At 35.7% G+C, this 13,962-nt stretch overlaps 2 protein-coding genes across 3 annotated transcripts in view; one reads left to right on the top strand and one right to left on the bottom strand.

Annotated features, from left to right (window-relative positions):
* On the bottom strand, positions 3,998 to 11,707 carry LOC107635814 (protein BREAST CANCER SUSCEPTIBILITY 2 homolog A-like). Of its 2 annotated transcripts, none has more exons than XM_021120356.1 (19): positions 11,538 to 11,707; positions 11,280 to 11,417; positions 9,643 to 10,644; positions 9,430 to 9,551; positions 9,139 to 9,272; positions 8,681 to 8,800; positions 8,394 to 8,591; positions 8,236 to 8,317; positions 8,100 to 8,150; positions 7,817 to 7,895; positions 7,611 to 7,722; positions 7,422 to 7,493; positions 6,358 to 6,553; positions 6,106 to 6,282; positions 5,331 to 5,389; positions 5,181 to 5,243; positions 4,889 to 5,102; positions 4,247 to 4,414; positions 3,998 to 4,143 (listed from the first exon to the last, which is right to left on the bottom strand). In XM_021120356.1, exons 1-19 carry the CDS (start codon positions 11,617 to 11,619, stop codon positions 4,087 to 4,089), a joined length of 3,126 nt encoding a protein of 1,041 aa, XP_020976015.1. In that variant the 5' UTR covers positions 11,620 to 11,707; the 3' UTR covers positions 3,998 to 4,086. The 2 variants fall into 2 exon arrangements, with proteins under 2 accessions (XP_020976015.1, XP_020976014.1); XM_021120355.1 differs by having other exon boundaries at positions 5,331 to 5,476; positions 11,538 to 11,705.
* The window catches only part of LOC107638322 (U11/U12 small nuclear ribonucleoprotein 48 kDa protein), a gene marked incomplete in the record, with an annotated part of 4,911 nt that continues 3,075 nt past the window's right edge, over positions 12,127 to 13,962 (top strand). Inside the window, 2 exon segments of the mRNA XM_021120357.1 lie at positions 12,127 to 12,260; positions 13,025 to 13,962. Of these exon segments, the coding sequence (XP_020976016.1) occupies positions 13,025 to 13,962 (938 nt within the window).

Raw genomic sequence — 13,962 nt, 5'->3', positions numbered from 1 at the left:
AGCTTAATTATGTTTTTCTTTGTATTAAGTAATTTTACAAATTAGTGTAACCTCGAATTATATATTGTGTATTATTGTTATATATGAATTTATTTAATATTAATATCTTTTAATAGTGAGTTATTTTTAAATTTATAAATTTAAATAATATTATTGAAAAAAATCAATTACATTAATTTTAAGTATTTTAATTAATTAATTAAGTGAGACCACAAAATGGACTAAAGTTAGTTCCTTCTAATGGAGAATAGAGAGATGCTTTGAGTTCCTATTTACTGTTTATGACGCAAAAGCTGATGTGGAGTTACTTTTTATAACAAGTGAGCCACAAATAGAAACTGAGATGAGTTTTCTATTGGAGATGGTTTAACTTATTGTACGGATACAATGAAAACCACTAAACTATAATATTATTAACTAGTCTTTTAAGGTCCAGCTTCAAATTTCTCCACAATAGACAATTTCTATTTTCTTATTTTGCTACCGAACATATTATTTTATTTTGCATCTCCAAATTGCTAGAGTGCCATAGCCGCATAGAAATAATATGGGTCAGAGGCTATTACACTAGAGATAACAAATGGATTTTGTCCCCAATGATAAGGTATTTGAGTTTACATACATACATACATGAATTCCGTTAGAAAATTAATGGGGTATTTATACAAATCGTATTGAGAAAAAGGGGTGAGTGAGAAAAGTAGTTTATTTGTTTTCAAAACCGACAGTAATCCTAATATTTGATTTAAATTTTAAATTAAAAATTATTTAAAATTAATTAATTGCTTATAATTTAATTTTAACTTCAAATTAATTTCATATACATTATCTTTTCGTACTTTTTCTACATACATATATTGTAGTTCCGATAAATATCCTATGGTATGCAGCCATTGCATGATATCATTCTTTAGTGGGTGTATAGCAACCAAGAAAGGTTGAGCAAATCAAGACTGGGTTCAGCCATTGGGAGAGAAGAGCGAATTCTTGTAGGGGAATTCGATTTTTCCTGTCTGACTAGCTCTTGTCACACAACTTGTTAGGACTGAACATGAGAAAAAGCTACCGTCAACATTCATCAACTCAATATAAAATTCCATCACTTATTCAATCATAATTTTTTTTATGATAATTGAACATAGCTTACAATTCTTTAGCCAGAATGTCTCATACCGAATATTCTGCACAATATCTAATAAAATGCATACACTAATACCTAATTTTCCAGATGTGTTTAATTCTAAATATTTTTATATTGACTAAAATTATACTTTTAACTTTTAAGTTCTATCAATAAATACAACTGCTAAATATACAGAACAACAGAATTATTATTTTTAAATATGTATCATTATCTTTATGTGTTATTGTTGCATTCGAATAAATAACAATATGCTTACTAAGAATTTGGTGAATTTGTCTTTGTGAAAAAGAAGAAAAAATAAACGAAAGACAAGAGTTATTGAAAAAATTTAGTATATATAGTGCCCGGACTTTTTTTCTCACAATTTGGCAGTCAACGTCTGCGCAATTATAATGGTCAAACACGTTTTTCTATTACATATGTAGCGTATGTGTAATAGCATTGTTAGTGGATTTTAATTTGAAGTCTCTACTTACGCAATAGACTGTTTGCTAAATAGCGACATAGTGTTTAAAATGGTAAAATTAGAGATGAAAGAGATAAAATTAAAGAGATGAAATTAGAGATGTTAGGAGAATTGGTTCAAGTATATGGAATCTAGGATGAAGAAGAAGAGTCATGACTATCTTCAATATAAGAGGTGTGTGTTTGGATTGTGGTTTGTCAAAGTGAAATTTGAATAAAAATGATTTTATAGAATTGATTTTGGGTAGAAGTAAGTTTGTGTCAACATGATTTATGTTTGACAATTTTATATTAAAATTGATTTTGATAAAATAAATATTGTTTGGATAATATTAGTTAAAATCACTTCTAGATAAAAAATTACTAAAAAAAGACATGATATTAAATTATAATGTTATTTTTTTATACATGTTTAATTTTTTTTTATATTTTTTTCTTATATGTATTTTTATCACTCTTAGTACTCTTTTTTAGTACGCTATAATTTTTTTTAATTTTTTTCGGACAAAAATACCCTCACTACTACCAGCACCAACACCAACACCAACACAAGCAGAAGCAGAAAGTAGAAAAAGTCAACACAAAAGAGATGCAAAAGCTCAAGCACAAAACTAAGAAGCAGAAGCAAAAGCAGAAACTCAAGCAGAAGTTCAAGCAAAAGCAGAAAGCAGAGGCAAAGCAAGGAGCAGAAGCCGAAGCAAGAAGAAGAAGTAGATGCAGAAGCCGACGACGAGGAGATGACGAGCAGTAGGCGACGCGCAGTAGCAGTAGCAGTAGGCGACGGACACACAGGAGCCGACGACGTTCGAATCTTCGATGGAGGGGGCGCTGGCTGTGGTGGGTGGGACGGTTGCGAGACTGCGAGCACGGTGAGCCGGCTGAGGTGGCGCTGGTTGAACGGGTCACTCTCACTCTCTCACACTCTCCGTCTCAGACTCTCAACTCTCAGGTAGTTAGGTGATCTCTCATGGCCAAAAGGGAATGGGTTTGGCAAACAGGGAAAGGGGATGGAGGCTCGGACTAGGGTTTCTTACTTTCAGCTCAGTTTAGTTAATCGAAACGGCGTCGTTTCAAGGGAAGAAGAAGAAAAAGAAAAATTTGAACCGATCCAGATTAAATGAAATCTGTCGGTTTACCAGTTTTGGTCAAACCCAACCGGTTCAAACCGGGTCTTTCCAATTTGCTTCTTTATCCGGTCAGCAAACTCACTCGGACCGAATTTGTCACTGTTTCATCGGATTTTTGATCCAACCGGGCGATTTGGTTCGATTCTAATAACATTGGTTTAAAGGCACGCACGTACCTGCCTTTTGTTCTTTCCAATGCTAGTTTTGATTTAATAAGTAGAGTAAAGTATCGTTTTTGTCCCCAATGTTTGGGGTAGATCCTATTTGTGTCCCTAACGTTTAAATCGTCCTATTTGTATCCCTAACGTTTGTAAAAGTGATTCAATGTTATTCTGCCGTCAATTACACATCATGAGCGCTTTGGTTTGAGTTTTAAAAATCTCTTCTTGAAATTAGAATATAAATGTCTGGGATAGAATCGATGATCTACTCCGAAAAATAGCTCATCAGATGTTTGAAACTAATTTCTACAACATTTACATAATTCACTTTTCTAGGAACATAATTGAATCTAAACACAAATAGTGGGTATAATATTAAAATCAAACACATCCAAGTGAGACCTAATTGAGAATGAATACATCCAAGTGATAATAATTGAAAAATATAATCTGATTTATTAGTATAATTGATAGTAAGATAACATTGAATCACTTTTATAAACGTTAAAGATACAAATAGGACGATTTAAACGTTAGGGACACAAATAAGACTTACCCCAAACATTAGGAACAAAAACGATACTTTACTCTAATAAGTATAGTTCATTCTTTTGCATGTATACGAATAATTTTTCAAGAGAAAAAAATAATTGACTGATATCATATAAAGCTATGTAGTCTCAAGGACAAAGCTATGATAGTATTTCAATTACTAATTTCAAAGGTAAAATTAAATATATATAGAGTATTATTTACGAAAGATAAAAATAAAGATAAAATAAGATAAGAAGATAATATAAAGATAATATATATAAGATAAGATAATAAAGACTAAAATTAAAACTGAATTTGTAAACCACGAAATTTCTTTATTATTGTCATTGACTAAAATAAAAGAATAGTTTAATTAATAGAAGGAGCCAAGCAGCAAGTTATCTACGCATATTTTACAGAATTTAAATAATTTCTATTTATTACTTTTGTAGTCAGCACAATTGCAAAAGTCGTATCCTTTTAATAAATTTACTTAGAATAAAAAAAGTAAACAAAATGTTCAGCACCAACTCGAATGATGGTTTTAACTTTTAACAAGTTCGAAAGGACATCAACTAAGATCTTAATGTACAAATTTCAGCTGACTATCCGACATCTATTATAAGAGGCAAAAGAGCAACATTAACATATTCTTCTAGCTTCTAGAATCACCAACAATAAGTAGCACCTTTTGCTTAAGCTTCTCTATTGTCTGTAGGAAAAAAATAGTAATAATAATAATAATATAAAATGTCACTATAAGAAGTTGCATGATAAGTAAAAAGTTTTGATAGGTAGAGTTAGATGATGCATACCAAGCTAGAGTTGTTTGCCCATCTTTTGATTTCACTGGCAGAATTTCTGAGGTGGGAACATTGTGGAGAATCAAAACTCAGATAATAGGTTGAATTTTCAGTAGCTTCAGCAACCAAGATATGATTTCTGTCATCCCTTTCTTTTTTAATAAGATTACAGAAACCAACCTGCATATAAAGAAGATATTGGACTCATCCGATTTCTGAAATAACACATTACAGCCTAGACAGTACATAATAATATATTAATTATTTAATTCAATTGTCTTTTTATCTTTTTTTTGTATAATAATATATTATAACATGTTAATTCAATTGTTTCACTCCTCATTCTCAAAGAAAAGAAACACAAGAAAGGTGCAGAGATGAATATATAAATATAAAATGATAATAAAATAATTGTAATAACTAATAACTATAAATACTATTTTATCAAAATAAAAATAACAGCAAATTCTAAAATTCGCACTTCCAAGCAATATTATCCAACTTCGCTCGACCGGCCGGTTGAACCGTAAACTCGATAACCGTAAAGATAAAGAATTAATAAAGATATTAGTAGTTAAAAATAGTAGTAAACATAAACAAATATATAGATAGATAGATAGATAGATATAAATTTCTTCCATCCATTGAACTTACCGTGGATCCAGCAAGGTTATAATTGATAGGTGGATATGAATCAAAATCAGTTGAGGGAGAGCAAAAGCAAATGGCAAGTAAAGAGTTGGAGTAGTTGTCTGCTCGAAAACCATTCCCGGCGGATGCATCAGTCACAAAAACCCATTGTTTTTTCTGATGATTTGACACATACGTGTTTCCCACATGCACAACATATGCAGCGATATCGAACTCACTGTACAGGGAGTTAGGGCTAATGTCAGATATTTTCTTGCTATTCCAGAAAAATATATATTAAGAAAAAGGAACATACCTCGAAAGTGAGATGCAACTAAAACTTAACAATGAGGCTGATATTCGAGAAATGAAAAATGGCCTGCAAAGGACGACAGTAATAAGCTGGAGTTAGAATCCGAGAACCAGTAGGAATTCTAGTTTTGACTGTAAAGTCTAATGTACGTACTTAAACTGTTGCTTTGTGTTAGAAGATAGAGGCAACCACTTGGTGGAAGATCCTCTAGTCTGCAAGCGAAGGATATCTAAATCAGATCCTGAAATTGGTGTAAGTCCTGAAATTGCATATGATTCTCCCTCAACCAGTTCCTGACACTGCGAGGGTAACAAAATAGCAATTTATTGAAGAATGAAGCTAGCACGACAAAAACATATGAAGCACAAACACTTCGATCGTGTCCGCGTTGGATACATTTCGGATACTATTCTTATTGATATTCGTCCGATAGGTGAGTCTTCTGTGTCCAACTATATCTTAATAAAAAATAAAAAAAATTTTATTCGGATATAAACACACCTAAATACAATCACATGTCAGACCAACCTTATTCTTAATATATATTTTTAAAATGAGTTTAAAAAAAGTATATATTATTAATTATTAAAATAAAATATATTTTAAATATTTTATATAATTAAAAAATTAATTTATATTTTAATATCAATAAAATACTAAAATATCATTTTAATTTATCTAAAAAATACTTTAAATAAAAAAATATTTTAATATCAATTAAATATTAAAATATTATTATAATTTATCTAAAAAATATCTTATATATAAAAAATATATGATATTTTATATATATGTCATGTCCCAATGTTCTTTTAAGAGTTATAAGAACTTAAAATTTGTGTGTTCACCTGTGCTGTGTCGTATCCACTATCGTATCGTGCATCATATAAAACGATTATAATATTTTCAATTACTTTAATAGCCTCACCTGCTTCTCTGTAGGATTCCAGATTGTTACTATGCCTTCTATACGCTTGTCTTGGCGACCTTTATAAGTTAATCCAACCACCCGTATGCGCATCAATGGTGTGACATCTCTGTGACTCAGGCCAGCATCTTTCAGAGCTTTATCAGTTGATTTTTCCTGCTCCGACTGTGTGATTGCCTAAAGATGTACGTGGGATCATAAATATCTGTCTGAAATGTCGAATTCCATTGAGTTAGGAATATATAACCTCACATTTAATTTGGCCTTATAAGCAGAGAAACATTTAAGCTGCTCTGGACTCATATCTGCCATTAGGAATTCAGGTTCTTCAGCAGTCTCCAGCATGTTATGAATCCTGGCCCCTTCTGAATCACAGTCATCATAAGTATGCAGACCGCTTCTTTCCTTTTGATACTCTGAGATGATGCTTTCCACAACAGCAGAACGTCTGAGTCACATCACCCAATAGAAATAAATAGGTTGCACAAATAACAGCCACTAAGGCATAGTAAGTAGCTTATCAGCTTTTCTAGACTTTGCTATATGATGCCAAGTAATTTGTTTTATTTGTTGTAAATTAGACAATGTTAGATATTTTATGTGGGAAATAGTATCAGCTAGACAAAATGTATCGTGTGTTTGCACAGAATTGGAACTCTTAGCGCAGTGCTAAGAGCCCAAGATACAAATTGGGGAAAAAATGTCTAGTTACTGTTACAAAATGACAAGACAAACGGAAAATGATCACAACTCAACCTTACAACTGTTCCCTCCTTTCCCAGCAGCAGCTTTAATGACTCAACTACTGCTTAATGGCATCTATAGCCGTTCAATTATATTTCAGATTACCATTTATAAAATCAGTGTAAAATTAACATCTTATTACTAGAATTAGTTAACATCTTTTATCCTATTCTGAACTCATTCTTATATCAGGCACACTTGAGAAGAGGGGTGTGCACCACACTCCTCCTTTTTTGTATCCAATTTTTGCAGTTTAACTTAATCTAGTTCAGTGTTTTATGTTCTACCCCTTGTTCTGCCCGATGATCAATCTCACCTTCCGAGACATGTCACTCTTGCATCAAAGCTATATTGTTCCTAGTCTTACAATTATCCTTATGGCAGGAACACTAAATTGTAGGAGACTATTGACTACCTAATGAAATAAATAAGAAAAGAGATTAAATTTAGAATTTAGAAAACTTGCATAGTGAGACAAAAAGGGAAACAAAAGATTCAAGGAAACAACTAAAATAAGCAGAAAAGGGTTGGGGGGATAACAAAAGACGTCGACAAATAGTTTAAGGATACACCTCTGGTTGTACACCTCCATCGCTTTATTCTCCATCCTCTCTGACCTAACAACAGACTGCCCATTGCTCAACCTAATGACAAAAAAAGTTACTTATTCTTTCCGTGATTGTGTCACTAGAATAATTCTGAAATGCTCTTTACCTATTTCAAGTATATATATCTATATGACGTATTCAATTAAAAGTTACCTTTCCTTGTAAACAATAGGATATATGCGGGTGATTCCTGCCAAAGTTTGAGGGATTAAACCTCCATTGCTTTTTATACATCTGAAAGCCAAAGGTGGACCAGCCGCCTTACCTGTGAATTAGCTCAAGTAAACAAGCTCAGAGAACAAGAGACTATTTTCTCCTGAAATTAAAAAGAATGAATCCAAATGATGAGAAGTGCTTACAAAATCCTAATCGTTCAGCCCAATGAACTCTACATGTTCCATTAATGTTCAACAATAAACTAACTGCTGATGATGAAACCTGAAATTAGAACAGAAATTGACAAGACCATTTGACAAGGAATAACAATATATAATATACAAATGTATATATGTTTGCTTATTGGAAAACCAAGGTACTAGAATTCCACCATATTGGGAGAACCCGGGACTTGAATTCACCAGTTGAAGCATCAATGTGTAATAATATACAGTTATTATATGAATTATTCAATCACAATCGTACCTCAAGCGGCGAAGTTGGCCCATCCCAGCCACATAATCTTGCTCCCCAGATCTGCATAAACATAATGAATGTAAATACTATTACCTATGTTTTAGTCATATATGGTACACAAAAAAACCAACAAACACCATGTTACCCGAAGTTTCTGTCCCACAAACAATCTCCTAGCAGCAAGTTGCCTTGACAATGGAACATCTAAAACGGCATTCACAGAATACCTGCAAGGTAAAATCATTCTAAAAGAAACGGAACCTTATATTTTGCCATTAGAAGCTTACAAGTCACAATTCTTACCATCCATCAGTCAGTTCAACTTTTACTACTTCACTGCTCTGGTCCATAGTTTGTTTCTCAACAAACTTCCCACTTTCTGTAAAGTGATCAGAGTGAATGCTAGAAATGCACAAAATCATCATTGAAGATGGCGGTGCATCCCCTTCAAGGATTCTCTTGATTGTAGATCGGTGTGCATGGTTGACTTCTCTTTCATATCTATGCACCATATGTCAACATTACTTATTAGTTTTATAGAGCCAAAATATGTTATCTGCTTTTCATACAGCAGTTACATACTTACATACCTGTACTTCAGTTCCTCAAGCACATTTGATACTGTCAAAAATTTTACAGGTCTTGCAGTACAGCATCTCTCGTAGCATGCAAGTTTCCATACAATCCACTTGTAATGATTCTTCACCCAACTACATATATGAGCAATTTGAGTGTAAAACTACATCAATCAAGGCAACACAAAAGAACATTGTTTATGGGTCATACATATGGGAAACAATAAAGAGAATTGAAAGTAGCAATCTTTGATAGAATATTAAATTCAAGACGGAGGTGCATTAAAGACAATAACCCAAATTTCCATGTTATTCAGATAAAAACTGAACATATAAGGTGGATTTTAGTTTCTGACATGCTTTAGCTGCCCAATTGATTATTGATCTAACCTTGAATAGACTCAAACAAAGAACCAAGTTACTCCTAATAGTTTCACTAATAAAAGCAAAAGTTCAGGACAGCAGCAACTTACTCATTAGAAGCAAAATGCGTGGAAGCCCCATGCTGAGCCAATAGATGGACAAAATCCTCTGCTCCCATACTATTTTGAGTAGATCCATCATGGAACATGTACTTTTCGGCATTGAATGATATCACCTGCCTAACCTGGTTATGAAAATGATAAAACCAATACAAAAATCATTTTGTAATCTTGTTGCACAAAGAGTTGTTAGTATAAGCATAATGAGGGGTCCTAACTAACAGAAGATAATAATCAGCATTGATATAATGTAGCATTGATCTAATGCAGTACATTCATTACCTTCTGCCTGAATGTAGGCTCTCCAAAGAATTCCTTGACCTGCATCCTTTGATGCCGAAATGGGTATCGGGTAGAAACCCTTCTGTTACATCCAGAAACTTCAGAAGATAACTCAGACAAACCTGAATATCATAAAGCTTAAGATCATTATAATGAGCAACGCAACTAGTAAAAAGAAAAAGGAACATTCGGTGAACTCTAAGCTAAGCTTACCATTAGAGAAAACTCCAACATCCTGGTCATAAGGAACAGAAATTTTGGAAATACGAGGCCGTTTGAAGGGAGAAACAGCTACTCGTGATCCTAGTCTCCTTTTATCACTAGCAGCAGGCTGTCTGCTTGTATTCAGTATGTTATTGTTACAGGAAATAGCAGCTAGTGGCTTTCTTGATGACATTCCAAGTGGATTTACTTTTGAAGATAAGCCATTTGGCAAAGAATGACTGTTAGTTGGTTCTTGCCCACAGTTGCTAATTTTTGTGCTATATTCACTTTCCTTCACAACAGCATCAAATTTCATGATTAAGTTATTTCCAGTACCTTCACGAAGAAACTTGGTGGAATATTCTTTTTTCACAGAAGAACACGAGGGATGCGCAAAACTTTGTGCCGTATAATTTCCCTGTGATGTTATTCGATGGACTGATGGAGTATTGCAATCACTTGTAAGACAAGATGAAGGCGTGTTACCTTGTGCCTCATTTGGAAATGATAAAATTAAGTCACCAGCATCTCCTCCACTAATGAAATCTCCCAGGTCTGGATTACCAAGAAGGCTCCTTGCACGTTGTAGCGCACCAGAAGATACAGATACAGATCTTCCCCCTGCAGTGTGGAATTTGATTGGAGCTTCTTTAACCAGAGGAGTATAGCAATCTGGTTGAACTACTTTTAATTTAAAATCATTCTTCGATGCATGACTACTATCAACTGAAGGGCTTTGAGACAATGCACGATCCATTGTCTTAGAACTGTTAACAACTTCATGTTTCTGTAAATGAGATGAGTGTTGCATCTCACGTGCTTCATCAATGACATCTGATTTTCTAGTATAGTCGGGGCTTTGGAAGTTACCACCAACAGTGTGTTGTTCCAATCCCAGTAATGACTTTGCTCTATCCATACCACTAGAAGATATATTAACTCCTTTTCCGGAACCTGTTGTGAACAGAGAATTTGAGAAGCTGCAACTATCATCTGTTTCATTCTCCTCCCCTGCAGTTTATTAATCCAGTTCACAAGAAATCATTCAAAAGAAAATAAAAGCACTTCATTCAATTCAAACTACATATTGATGAGAAAATTGCATTGAATGCAAGTACTCTTTTATAACTATTCTCTTTCTCAGCATTCCTATAATTTGGTGATTGAATTGACTGGATGAAATAGGAAATTTTGTTATTTCCTTTTCTTCTTTTTCTTTTTCAGTTACATAGAGAGGCACATACACCTGAGATAGACGAGCTAACGTAAACCTTCAACACCAACGCCAACACTATCATCACCATCCAAGTCTTAAAATGCAACGACTAGTGTGAATCGAGCTACACAATAAAAATGAAATTGGACATTCATTGCCCCTCAAGACACAGAAAACAAACGAAACGATGACTCCATTATTTGCAGAATGAGATTCATTTTATCTCGCCAGATTAAGTTATTTTTATTAAAAAAATTCAATCATAATTCTAACTGAGAAATCATCGTAGAAAATACCTAAGTAACTAATACGTACACTATCCCCCAGAGTGAGGGACTGAGGGTTATTGAATAACTAATTTCTAATTTCGCTATCTTATAATACCAGGAATAATTAAATTAAAAGCAGGGAAGCGAACAGAAGGAAATACCTTGTGGAACGACGCCGTTAGCATCAGCATCGTTGCCGAGGAGAGATAAAGCTTTTGCGATGGAAGATTGACCTACTCGAACGGGCTTTCCCATAGCAGTGCGAAACATCGCAGCCTCTTCACTGCGATTTGAGCAGCCTGGAACAGATTACCGCACATTAGCAATATCACAATATTCACTATCTTTTACTTTATGTAATTATTTATTTGCTGAAGGCAATGAGCGAAGTGTTTTGAAGAAGCTTAGAACTTATGTACCTTGGAGAGGAAAATCGGGGATTGAAGGTGAAGCATTGGAAGAATCATTTCTGGCATCGGAGAATCGCTGCGGTGTCGACATTGATGGGGCTTTGTTTTTGAAATTTGATTTCCAAGCTAAAAAGAAATGAGGGATTAATTACGGCAACTTGTAAACATGGCGGGAAAGGAGGGAAATAAAAATTGTAGCGCGCTGCATCCTCTGACCTCTAGAATTAAATATTTTCAACTTTCTCACGCCAAAGCATATGCATTCTATTCTGAAAACCGGTTCGAACCGTAACCCGGTCGGTTTTTTTAATTAAGCTTAGACGGCGCCGTTTTGTAGCACATTAGGGCACGGGAGGCAACCCTTACCAGCCCCAGCCCTAAGCCCCTGCCCCCCTAACCAAAACGCGCTCCTGCCTCTCTCACACTCAGCCAGTCCGAGCTCCTGCTCCTCCGTCACTTCCGTCCAGCCACCGCCTGCTACCTCCGCCGACGCAATTGCGAACTTGGAAGCCACGGTCGCGGCGTCGCATCTTCCTTCTCCTCCGTTGCGAGCAACCGTCGCAACTTTCTTCCCTTCCATCGCGCAGCCACCGTCGCAACGTCGAAGCCTCCGTCGCGCAGTCGTCCCGCCGGCGCCAGCTCTATTCCACCTTCAGCCTTCGATCGTGCTCCACTGCTCCCTGTCCCCCTCTTGCGCCAGCTCTGCCCTGTTCTGCGCTCCCTCAGTCCCTGGTATTCAAATTTTTTTTTGTAACTATAATTGAATAAATTTTCATTAATTTTGTGAACTGTGAACTGTGAACTATTAATTTTTTTTGTTGTTAATCTTGTGAACTGTGAACTATTAATTTTTCTTCTTGTTAAGTTAATCTGTGAACTGTGATTTTTTCTTTTAGGATTATGGATAATTCTGAATAATTGCTGTTAGTTAATCTGTGAACCTTGCTGTTGTTACTGGGTTGAATAGTTGTTGAATAATGTTAACCTTGCTCCTTCTTCCTCATACTCTGCTCATTGCTCACTGCTCAGAGTCTCATACCAAAAGTGATGGTTGTTTCCTTGCTTTTTCTATTGTTCATTTATTGTTCAGATTCAGAGACGTCCCTTCCCTCCTTTGCTTGGTTAGATCAGTATGATTTAGTTTATTTATTGAAGATCTTGCCTAGTTTTTTTTGGTGCAGAATCACTTAGTTGGGCATTTGGTTAAATTGAGATAATTGTGCAGAACCATATATTGAACGAATGCTGGATGGAGGTTGCAGTTCTTATTTTAGCTGGTTGTTTTAATTAGTAGGTTGCAGTTCCCGTTCTTGTTTTGATTGGATTAACTTGTTTTTGTTAACTTGTTTTTGTTAACTTGTTTTTGTTAACTTGTTTTGTTATGTTGATCTTACTAGAACGGTTCGATGACCAGTTCGGTATTCAGAACTTTGGTTTTTACAAATAGGTCTCTCCTTCATCCTTTTGCTTTTTTCTTTTTTTTTTGTTTGTTGCAGATGACATCGTTCAGCACTACCATGAGTCACTGTCCTCAGCCACCTCCAACTCCTTCCTCAGCCTCTAACCATCTCCCCGCCACCTTCACATCCCTCAACAGCCTCCTCTCCCTCTCCAACACTGCTCTCCAAGTTACTCCTCCCCCTCCCAACCTAACAACCAACCTCATCCCATGCCCCTTTAACCCCAACCACCTCCTGCCCCCTGACTCCCTCTTCCACCACCACCTACGCTGCCCCTCCTCTCCTTGCCCCATCCCCCTCCCTTTCCAGTCCCTTGCTTACCCTAACACACTCCACTCCCCTCCCAACCGCACCCTCTCACTCCAACCGTTCTTACACTTCACCTCCAACTTCTTTTACCGCCATTGCCCCGGTGTTGTTTCCTTCTCCAACGCCAATTCCCTCACCACAGAAACCCTCACCCTTCCATCCCCTCTATCTCTCGATTGCACCGATTCGATAAACAACAGTTTCGATTACCGGAGTTTGCGTTTTCGCCTCCTTCCTTCTGAATACTGCGCAATTATGCGCGAACTAGAATCGTGGAACGATTTTCCCCCTAAGCACTCAGACTCTATTCTTCGCGCCATTTTAGGTTTAGGGTTTGCGAAGGAGCGTGACCTGGCGCCGTGGATAATAGCGAACTCACCTCGATACGGCGTCGTAATAGACTCGCCTATGCAGAAACACATATTCTTGCTGTGTTGTCTGTGCCTCAAAGCGATTCTGAGAGAAGCTCTTGCTTCTTACATGGAGAAGCGAAACTCTGAGTGCTCCATTTTAAACGAGGCACTGACGTGGCTGCAATCTCAAGTTTCGATCTTGTACGGTGCGATTAATGGAAAGTACTTCATTCTTAATTTCCTGAAGCATTGTGTTTTAGTTGGCGCTTCCGTGCATTTGCTGTTTCCTTTAGGGGAAGTGGTTTCCGCGGA

Source organism: Arachis ipaensis, chromosome B04, assembly GCF_000816755.2.
Source record: "Arachis ipaensis cultivar K30076 chromosome B04, Araip1.1, whole genome shotgun sequence".
NCBI classification, from domain to species: Eukaryota; Viridiplantae; Streptophyta; class Magnoliopsida; order Fabales; family Fabaceae; genus Arachis; species Arachis ipaensis.
The sequence above is the reverse complement of the archived record's forward strand: the minus strand, read 5'-3'. Positions and strand labels throughout refer to the sequence as shown.

Bases quoted from the DNA above. Each gene is read 5' to 3' on its own strand.
- LOC107635814 (XM_021120355.1), bottom strand. From the start codon at position 11,619: ATGTCGACACCGCAGCGATTCTCCGATGCCAGAAATGATTCTTCCAAT. The intron at 7,723-7,816 runs GTAAGCACTTCT...GCTAATTCACAG, and splicing joins GGCTGAACGATTAGGATTTT to GTAAGGCGGCTGGTCCACCT. The intron at 7,494-7,610 runs GTAACTTTTAAT...TTTTGTCATTAG, and splicing joins CCTATTGTTTACAAGGAAAG to GTTGAGCAATGGGCAGTCTG.